The sequence below is a fragment of the Loxodonta africana genome, chromosome 15, assembly GCF_030014295.1.
Source record: "Loxodonta africana isolate mLoxAfr1 chromosome 15, mLoxAfr1.hap2, whole genome shotgun sequence".
Lineage (NCBI taxonomy): Eukaryota > Metazoa > Chordata > Mammalia > Proboscidea > Elephantidae > Loxodonta > Loxodonta africana.
Window position 1 is genome coordinate 60,493,236 of NC_087356.1, and position 10,463 is coordinate 60,503,698.

General features: G+C 39.6%; 1 protein-coding gene across 1 annotated transcript; it reads left to right on the forward strand.

Moving 5' to 3' along the window:
- The first annotated feature begins 299 nt into the window (after nt 1–299).
- On the forward strand, nt 300–6,288 carry PATE2 (prostate and testis expressed 2). The gene is made up of 3 exons (XM_023557011.2): nt 300–375; nt 3,768–3,896; nt 4,218–6,288. The coding sequence occupies exons 1-3, from the start codon at nt 300–302 to the stop codon at nt 4,352–4,354; spliced, it is 342 nt and encodes a 113-aa protein (XP_023412779.1). The 3' UTR covers nt 4,355–6,288.
- The last annotated feature ends 4,175 nt before the right edge of the window (nt 6,289–10,463 follow it).

A 10,463-nucleotide genomic window follows, 5' to 3' on the forward strand; every position in this document is an offset into this window, starting at 1 on the left:
ATTGGAGGGATGAAAGAGTGGAAGAGAGAAGACTGTTATTCTTCCATTCTACAAAGATTTATTTTTGTGTCTATTGTGTTGCAGGTCTGCACATCCTGGGTATGCAGTGGAAATATGCCTTTGGTTTGTTTTAATGGAAGAGTTGAACCAGTGGATCAATCCATATGTAAATTCAGGTCATGAGAATTGCTATAGAAAAAATAAAACAGGAAAAAAGATGGAGAAGGAAAATTGCTATTTTCTAGAAATTTCTCAGGAAATGCTGCTCTGAGGGCAGCACTTGAACAAAGACCTGAGAAATGAAGGGGAATGTGATAGGAAATGAGATTGGAGAAGTGGTCATTCCTCAGATTGGTAAAGACCTTGTAGACCATGGTAAGAGCTGTGGATTTTCTTCTAAGTGTGATGGGAAGTCATTGGAAGGTTTTGAGGCATGGTGTGACATCTCTGACTTGCATTATAAAAGTGTTATCTGGCTGTTTATGGAGAACTTACCACAAAAGGAAAGAGTAGAAACAAGAAGGCCAAAGAATAAGGCTATTATTTGGCCCAGGCAAGAGATGATAACAGATTGATTAGGGTGGTGGCTGTGGAGATGGAAAGAAAAATAACCCCGTGTGATTATAATATATGCTACTTGCTTTTAGATTCCTCTTTGAGCATGCAGCGCAGGGAGCTATAAAGAATGGGCTCCAGGTTTATTAAGTAAGGGAATACTGAAGTAACACGAGGTTTGGTAAACCAGGAAGATCATTATTTCATTTTGAGATATTCAAAGATTGTAGTGCCTGTGAATCTTCTAAGTGGAGTGGGTATTTGTAGATATGAGTCTGGAACACAGAATAGATGTCTAAAGTAGAAGTATAAAGTTGGATGTCATCAGAATATAGACCATACCTGAATCTATGAGAGAGGGCCCAATTCTCATTCAACCTCAGTGAATCAGAGCTCAACTAATGTCCTAGCTGCTCACTCATCCAAGGAAAACTGGGCAGTCTGTTCTGAACTTGATTCCCTAACTTCAAAGGCCATTCTTGAAGAAACTGTTCTTGATCTTCCTGCCCACTCCAACACCCACGTCAAATCTAAGCCTTACTGAAAGTTAACCCCTGGCAGGACATTCCTGATAACACTTCTACTGCCGGATTCTTGCCCCTCGCGTGTGAAATCTATAGCTGGAGCCACTACCCTACTTTTTCTCCTGCCCTTCTCTGTATGTGGTTGCTTCTGATTGAAGTTTTTGATACCTATCCTAGCCGAAGGGTCAAGGCTGTTCCTTAAACTGAAAACATTGCATAAGGAGTTAGTAGTTGACACTTTCTAGGGCATTAATAAATATGAGATTCTTCTTTTCAAAAACATTAATATAATCCTAATAATAACCCTATGAAATATGCAAAATTATTCTCAACATTCAGTAACTCATCCAAAGTCACATAGTTAGCAAGCAGCAAAGGCAAGACTTGAGCCCATGCATGTAACAAAGTTAAATTTGGATAAAGGGAGCTATGTTTTCTAGAAGTCTGCAATGGTACAGAACAGTGAGTACTTTACTATCTTTCCCAACACCGGAGGAAATGGCCTTTTTTCATTGATATTTTACAACTGCTCAATAGTGGGCAAGAAATTCAATCCTACAGACTTCGGACAAAGAACACTCAGCAGCAAGACCATTGCATCATTCTCTCCAATTCTCTTTACCCATATGCCATCACCTCTAACAAGATGCATTTCTCTCTGCCTGATCTTATTCACCCATGTCTCTATAATCAAATGACATCCTTCTGACATATGTTCAGTTGTTTGGCACTTCTGTGTTATGGCATTTTCTGTTCCTTTGAATGTCCTTCTCTACTTTATTTGTCATCTGGCTAACATTTTGCTAGCCTTCAAAGACCTGCTTAACCATCCCCCTCTCCCCTGGTCAGGTAGTCCAATTTGAATGTTCCTTGTTTGTTATTGTTGCTAGTTGTTGAGTCAGCTTCGACTCAAGGTGACCTTATGTATATCAATATGAAACATTGCTGGGTCCTGCACCATCTTCATGATCACTGGTATGTTTGAGTCCATTGTTGAGGCTATTGTATCAATCCATCTCATTGATAATTTTCCTCTACCCTTTACCAAACATGATATCTTTTTCTAGCAATTGGTCTTTCCTGATGACATGTCCAAAGTAATCAAGTCAAAGTATCACCATGTTTGCTTCTAAGAAACATTCTTCTTGTATTTCTTCTAAGACTGGTTTGTCACTTATACGAAATGGAATCATTGAAGATTGATACCTTAGGCACTCCTTGCATAACGCCCCATAATTGTTGTGTGTAATGTACTTGTGATATCCTTAACTAGATTCTAAGCTCTGTGAAGTTACTGATTTGGGTTTGCTTGGCATCTCCTCTTCATGTGATCTTGGAATTTGATGTGTATTCAGTAATTATGTATTTAATTGAAAAATCGATCAGTTATTTAATAACACTCAAAGGCAACCTATGCAAATTCCACCTCTGCTCACCTTTCTTCCCAAATTGCTCATTCCTGTACCACAGAAGGCAACTTAACGTTGCTTCCACAGACTACATCTAGACTCCTTAGTTCCTGGTGCCTCAGTGTAAGTGAGACACAGACAAATCTGAAGTCATTCAGATGAGAATAAATAGGTTGTTAAAGAAAGCTAAAAGGAATTGCAATGTCTAACTTCTGTCTTGAAATATCTGAAAGGATAAAACGTGAAAGAAAAATTTGACTTGATTTGTGTGGCACAAGGCTTTAGATATACAACAATGGGTAGAAATTATATGGAGAGAGATTTTTACGCATCTGTAAGGAAAATTTTTTAATAGATGCCTTAAAAAAAATTTTTTTTTTTTAGGGGTAGCGAGACCACAGTTGCTGGAGGATTTGTGCAAACTCAGAGTGAGCATCCTCTTGGAAATGCTGTGGGGCTATCAGAATATGATGGCTTGGCTTGGAGACGTTGAGGTATTGTCTGTCCCTGAAATTTTATGATTATATGACGCAGATAAATAGCCCAAAGATAGATCACAGAAGGAGAATAGCCAGCACCTCCCACAGGACAAAAGTCCCAGAATGATTGTTCTCTTCCTACTGAACATCGTCACTCTGCTCTGCCCATCTAGGGGTAAGTCCTGGAGACAGAGGAGAAGTTGGTGTATGGTTAAGAAATGATTGGATGCTGTGGGAAGGAAAGTTTCCAAATTGATCCTTGGGTCTGTGGCAGAAGTATTTGAGATTATAAGAAAGAATTTTCTTCTCTCCACAGGCAAATTCCTGGACTTCAAAAAAGGTAGAACTATGGCCGGCCTAAAGTCCTCAGTAGATGTGTCGTGTTTAGAAGTAAACCTCTCCACATTCACAGAGGGCTGTAATCCATTCTTACATAGAGTTCTGGAAGTTTTATCTTCTCCTAGTCTAGCCTAGTGTATTTCTGGGAGTAAGGAGCTAAAATCCCCTTCTTGCTCCCTTATCCTCATTACCAGGCACAAATCACCAGGCTAGATGAGGGGTTCATTATTTGCGGGTCCATGAATAAATTTCACAGGAACCTGGGAAACTTCCTGAAGTGATATACCGTATTTGATTTATGCATGTGCAGATTATCTTTTGCCAGATTTTTCAAAAAGTCAGTGGTACAAGAAAGGTTAAGAATCACTAGGCAATGGCAAGTTCCTGTAGAGAAGCCACCAGATGCCAGGGGAGCCTTCCTCAGACCTCATCCTCTAAGCACCTCTTTCTGTGTTTGGCAGGGGCTTCAAGAGAATGTTATCAATGTAGAAGATACCATCTTGGATTATGCTATGATGGCATGAAGTCCTGCTACCTGAAATACAAACAGTACTGTGCCATTGAGAACTTTTATGTACTTACAAAAAAAGGTAGTAAAGGAGTATAGAGTGACTGAGAAATAATCTCTGCTTTCCCTTCTGCCCTCAGAGTGATTGGGATTAGTGAGGATGGGTGGTCATGTAGAGGGGATGGCAAATGTGGACTGACTTCTTAAGATGGTATTGGGTGAAGGAGAGGTTGATGTCCCTTCCAGTTAAGGAATAAGAAGAAGCAATTAGTAGATGCAGCCTATAGCTCATTTGAGTCTAGAGAAAGGTTAATGAGAATCTGAAGAGAGGTTATTGCTAGGAAGATTGTAGGAGGGAGCAGAGTCATTATATTCATGTCCCTCCTCTCTTTTACCTCCTCAGGGAACAGTATGTATTTTTATTCAAAGCTGTCATGTGTATACAACTGTGAGAACATCAACTTCTTGGATCTTGGCAAGAGAACAGAGCTCATCTGTTGCACACATAGTAACTATTGCAACCTCCCTGTGGGGTCCTAGTTCTACACCTCTCTAGGACTTTGGATCATTCTTCAAACCACCACCCCCTTTATTTCTACCCTGGAACCTGTAGTCTGAGGTCCTCTTCTCACCAATGGTAGTTTGTGAGAAAGCCAGTTGGCAGTGAAAAGAGAAGTCGTAAAGAAAAGCAGTGGAGGAAGCAGAGTCTCATTAATGATGGAGCACTAGCCTGAATATTTGCTAATTTCTACTGCTCACATCTGGCAGGAGGATTTGTTTTCTTCATGGTTGTACTGCGTTGAATAGTGTTGGGCTTGGAATTGACTGTTTCTTATACCCTATATAAAAATGCAAAGATGGGTTCCAAGCTTGTACTGAGAATTCTGTGGCCATACTCTCTACCTACCTGTACCCAATCCCCTGAGTTGGGATTCTCTTCCTTGCGTTAGCCCTGAAACCCCCTGTCAGTCTCCCTTTACCCACGGGTCCTGATTGTAGAAGAGGATTAATCTCAGCAATCCCAATTTTCTGGCAGCATGAGTGAAGTCTTCACCTGGAAGAGCTCTTGGGGGAAATCTTAGGCCAGAAAAGACTGGACAGGCATAGGGATGAGGTATCAAGGAATATTTTAGGGATATTTAAGTTTGTAGAATCTAGTATTTCAGAGACAATTTGATGTGGGTGGAATTAGCTTGAATCATCATGGCTCTAGTTGGCTAGGTAGCCTTGGGGACTTGACTGAACTGGTGGTTGGATCGGGAATGGAGATCTTGGTCAAGGATGGGCTGTCAGTTTCTTCTCACAGGAAGAAGAAAAAAATGCTAATAATGAGACAATGGGCATGGTAGTTGAAAATAATAGAATGTAGAAATGCCATGAGGTAGTGTTGGAGTAACAAAGTATCAAATATAAGATGGAGTTAGGAGTAAATGAAAGGTAGTAGTGGTTGAAAGAGAAAAGGACAGTGAGTGAAACAAATAGGCAGAGAGAAACTGAGCAGCACAAATGGTGGAACAGCACAACTAGTACAACGGCTGTGAAGCTTCCTTGGATAGGGAATCTCTCTGGTGTTCCTTTCCTCCTGAAGCATCCCACAGTTCCTGGCCCTGAGTTTCCATGAGCGTTTTTCTCCTTTATTTTGCCACTTGAAATTCTTGCGATAAACCACCTACTCCTCTAGACGGCACTGGGTTTTTGGGTTCCTCTACTTGAGTAGATTGGTGTACTATCTGTCTTTGTGTCTGAAAATTTAATATTTTCCATGGAATTCTCAGTTGGGATTTTACAGAGCCACGGTGAAGAAATACATGAAGATAACTTTTCCCAAATAGACAAGCAGGTTGAAAAAGCCAACATAACGAATATTTTGAGTTAGGGAAACAACATATTTTTATTCGTAGTTGTACATGGGCTCTCTCAGCCATTGAACCGCAAGGATGAGATAACTCAGTCTAGGAAAAAAAAGATCATAGCCTAGCTTTGGTTTTCAAAGTAGACTTTAACGTTATTTTTGAGTCAAGGGTTAGACAAAGCTTGGCTTTGAGAAAGAAGATAATTCTAATTGTAAAATGTTTTCTTTTTGCTTCATCATCTAACCTTGGCATTATCGGCATCACAGCTTTGAATTTTACTTTATGTAGTGGATAATTTTGGTTTGATTTTTATTTTAGTGCCCCACCCCAATCCTCTTTATCTGGCCAGTGCACCCACCACCCATCTGCATTGAGTGTTGCCTTATGATAACTCACAGCTTTCTCATTTTCTAGAGGTTTTGTCGTCTGCGAAATGGGAGTTGCCTTGCCTGGATGCTGAGTTCTTGACTTGAGTGTAGATATTGGCCAATGAGTGGCTGACATGAGGGTACAAAAATCAGTCCCCTTGTATCAAGGTGGAACTAAGTTCATGGTGCATTTTGTGCTCTGGCACTTTTCCATGGGATCTGAATGAAGCTAGTCTCCAGTTGAGACTATGCTCTTGTTAACATTTCCTCCCTGACCTCTCTTGTTTCCTTCATTCCCCCTCTGTTATTGTGGTTAGGTGCCATTGAGTTGGTTCTGACCCATAGTGACCGTAAGTACAACAGAAGGAAACACTGCCCGATCCTGTGCCATTCTCACATTCATTGCTATGTTTCAGCCCATTGTTGCAGCCACTGTGTCAATTCATCTCGTCCAGGTCTTCCTCTTTTTCATTGACCCTCTATTTACAATAAGTTCTTTGGACAATAACTTCTATCTTGGGGTCTTCTTCTAGAGAACCTGACCTAAGACTTAATAACCATTGAGATACAAGGTTTGTTACAAGATAATCCATTACTCCTTCCCATGTACACATCCATCTTCCACAGAAATCAGGAAGAATGTATGTTGGCTGGGAAGGAAAGTGGGGAGACAGACAGACAGAATGAAGGGCATGAGGTCAGACATACGTTTTCTTGCTTTCCAACACTCCTCCACAGAGATTGAAGTGGAGCTGTCAGGAGGCACTTAGATAAATTTTGCAAAGAAGTACCAGAGTAGGAGGCTTTTTTCACATCCTGAGCATGACTCTTAGACCTGCAATGGGCATCACTCTTATTTCCATATAGTCCGTAAGTGGCAGGGTAAAAGTGTTAAAGGGTGATGCCTAGGCGCATCGTCCTGAGATACCATCTCCTGCCTCTCCTAAAGCTTGCATGAGACTTGTAGGTGCTCCAGTGCAGAGAACAAGGAAGAAAACTGAGGATTGGAAGGTGCAAGGGACTTCACCAAGGTAGAGATTAAGCTCTTACCAGTAAAGAGGTCACTATGAGTCAGAATCGACTCGATGGCAATGAGTTTCGGATTTTTTTAGTAGAGAGGTATGTGGTACCCAACAACTGCCCAAAATTACAACTGACTAGGAGCCACAGCTTGGGCAAAGCAAGTGAGAGCTGAGATGAGGAAGTGATAACTGACTAGGAGCCACAGCTTGGGCAGAGCAAGGGAGAGCTGAGGTGAGGGTTAAACTACCAAGGGAAAACTACTGGAAGTTGACTGTGGTGAGTGAACTGACCACAGACACTTATTAGTCACAGACATTTCCATGATGAATCTTGTAAGATCTCAAAGGGCTGCATGAGACCAAAATCCCCTTCCTTCTCCACTATGACATTAATCTGTTCCAGAATTACACTGAGAAATCAAAGAGAAGTGGGAGGGGGAAGAAACACTTTTTACCCAAAATAGTCTAAATTTAAATTGAAAAGACCAAGTGTTTTCCATTAGAAAGGAAATGGGGGCTCTAAAACAAGATGAGGTCAGATAAGAAAATGAAGTTACATTTGACATTTCTGAGTGGTAGTGTGTGTAATATGAACACTAACTCCTCACACTTGAGGGGACTCTTTCTTATTAGTCTTCCTGTGGCTTAAACAAAAGTGCTTTAATCTTGGAGAGTTATTTTATTTTTTTGCTTTACTCCATCTTGGAATACTCTTCTCGGTTCTCCTTTCCAATTTGAACAAATGAACAAAGTAAAAGAAAAGTGAAAATTTCTTTACCCACATGAGCACACACCAAATATCAGTTCTCTAATTTGCATACAATTTTATTTCATACATACATGTATTTACAGAGAAAAAATATTCTTCACATACATTTTTAAAGAACAGTAATATGGCCAACTATCTAAGGGCTGATTTGGAATTGACTGGTAAGTAATTCATCCAACCTTACATATTAAACCAAAATAAATCTCAGGTGTATTAAAGATTTAAATATAATAGGCAAAAACTTACTCTTCCATACTGTGACTGTCATTATCTTAGCTCTTAGTATGTTCTCGGTAAAATGCTAAGTACTTTTTATATATAATCTCATTTAATCTTCACAACTTCCCTGTGAAGTAGCTAATATTGTTACCTGATTTAGTAGATGAGAAACTGAAGAACAGACTGGTTAAGCAACTTGACAAGTATTACATAACCAGTGTTCCAGTTATTATTGCTATATAAAAATTATTGTGTTCACTAGTACCGTGGGTCAGGAATTCAGAAAGTGTTTGGGGGGGTGGCTTGTCTCTGCTCCATGATGTCTGGGTCCTCAATGGCAAGACCTGAAGACTGCAAACGATTAGGGAGCTGACAGTTGGAATCATCTGGAGGCATCTTCATTCACATGTCTTCACGGTTGATGCCGAACTAAGCTGTGATATCATGTGGCACTCTTGGCTGGACTCTCCATGTGGCCTGGGTGCCTTCACAGCCTGGAGGCCCCAGGCTTCTTACATAGTAGCTTAGGGCTCCAAAGCAAGTGCTCCAGCTCTACAAGTGGAAGTCACAGCACCTTTTATTACCTAACCTTGAAAGTCACGCAGCACTACTTCTGCTACGTTCTGTTGGTTACGAGTCTGACCAGATGCCAACTCTTCTGATTGGGAAGTGACAAAGCTGTTGAAGAGCATGTGGTATGGGAAATATTGCTGCTGCCATCTTTGGAAAATGCAATCTGTTATGACTAGTTAATGGCAGAGCTGGGACTTGATTCAATATTTGTCTTATTCTAACTCTTGTCTCACTATTCCATTAAGGATCATATATATTTATATAGTCCAATGGTGGGGGAAACTTTTCTCACCACAACATAAATAAAAACAGGAAAATACTGATAGATCTGGCCACATACATAAGTAAATATTTGATAAATCAGAACCACAAAAAATGCCTTAATGGGAATTATATTTGTAATATATGTAGCAGATAAAGCATTTGTTTCTTCAGTATATCCAAAGCTCTTTCATATAAATTAGGACAAAATGAACCTTCCAATGAAATAATAAAAGAAATCAACAGGCAATTCACAGGAAAAATATAAATTGTCAGTTCATATGAAGTGATGTCCAATGGTACTCATAATGTCTGTAATACAGATTAACAAAGGGAGGTGCCACTTAACTTTTGTATTAAAGTGTCAGGGATGAAAAGGTACGGTGTAGTAGGAATTGATGAGGCTATAGGGAATATTCTTATACTGCTGGTGAGAATACAAAATTTTTTCCAAAAGGCAACTGAAAAAAAATCAAAATCCTTAAGAATGGACATATATTTGTATCCAAAATTTTTATTTTAAGGAAAGAATAAGAGAAGTGTGAAAAATATATATATACAGCAGCATTGGTAATAACATATTTTGTGTTCCTAGTCTACCCCTGAGTTTGTTGAATGGTCTCTGGGGTCTTAAAAACTTGCAAGTTTCTATCTAAGGCATGGCAATCGGTCTCTATTTGCCTGGAGCAACAGAGGAAGAAGGAGAGCCAGGAATAGGAGGAGGATGTGGAATTTGTGGCTAATTGCCTCCATGAACAGCTGCCTCCTTTGCCATGAGACCAGAAGAACTGGATGGTGCCAGCTACTATTACTAAACATTTCGATCAAAGATACTATAGAAGAATCTTGATCAAAAAAGGGAAAATGCAAAACAAAGTTTCAAATTTTCGTGAACTCCAGACTTTTTGGAGCTATGGGGGCTAAATAAAGCCCTGAAACTATTGTCCTGAGATAATCTTTAAAACGTGAACCAAAAAAATCCCCTCAAGTTTCCTTTAAAGCAAACAATAGTTTAGCTTAGCTAGTAAAAATGTCTTCCTTGAGCATTATGATCTTTTAAGAACTGTCTATATGGAATCAAAGGGACAACAGCAACTTGAAAGATTAGATAGCAACCTTAGGGGGCAGTGAGTGTATGTTAATGGGGGAGGAACAGCTCAGAAGTGGAGGGTTGGAGTAGCTGAACAACTCAAAGAATGTAATCAACGTCACTGAATAGTACATGTAGAAATGGTTGAGTTGGCGGATGCTTTGCTACGTCTATTCTCAACGATAAAATGATAAGAAGTGATGATAATGTCAATGCAAATGTATTGCTATGAAAGCATTTAAAAATGTATTCAATGAAAATGTTTGAAACAATGTATAATTTGATCCCATTTTTGTTTAAAATCTATTGTATCTATCAAAGTTTAACAGTTGAAAATTCTGGGTTTTCAGTGTATTACATAGTTTTAAAAATTGAGTTGATGTTCTTTTCCGGCAATATTTTAATTTTCTCCCTATAGAAATAAAACTGTGGAAGAAGTTTCAGAGAGTCAATGTGCATTAGCCTTACAATAACCCAGATGTTGGAACTGGCAG

Coding starts and splice junctions, on each gene's coding strand:
- PATE2 (XM_023557011.2), top strand. CDS start 300: ATGAAGGGGAATGTGATAGGAAATGAGATTGGAGAAGTGGTCATTCCT. Junction 376..3,767: donor TAAAGACCTTGTAGACCATG/GTAAGAGCTGTG, acceptor TGTGTTTGGCAG/GGGCTTCAAGAGAATGTTAT. Junction 3,897..4,217: donor TTATGTACTTACAAAAAAAG/GTAGTAAAGGAG, acceptor TTACCTCCTCAG/GGAACAGTATGTATTTTTAT.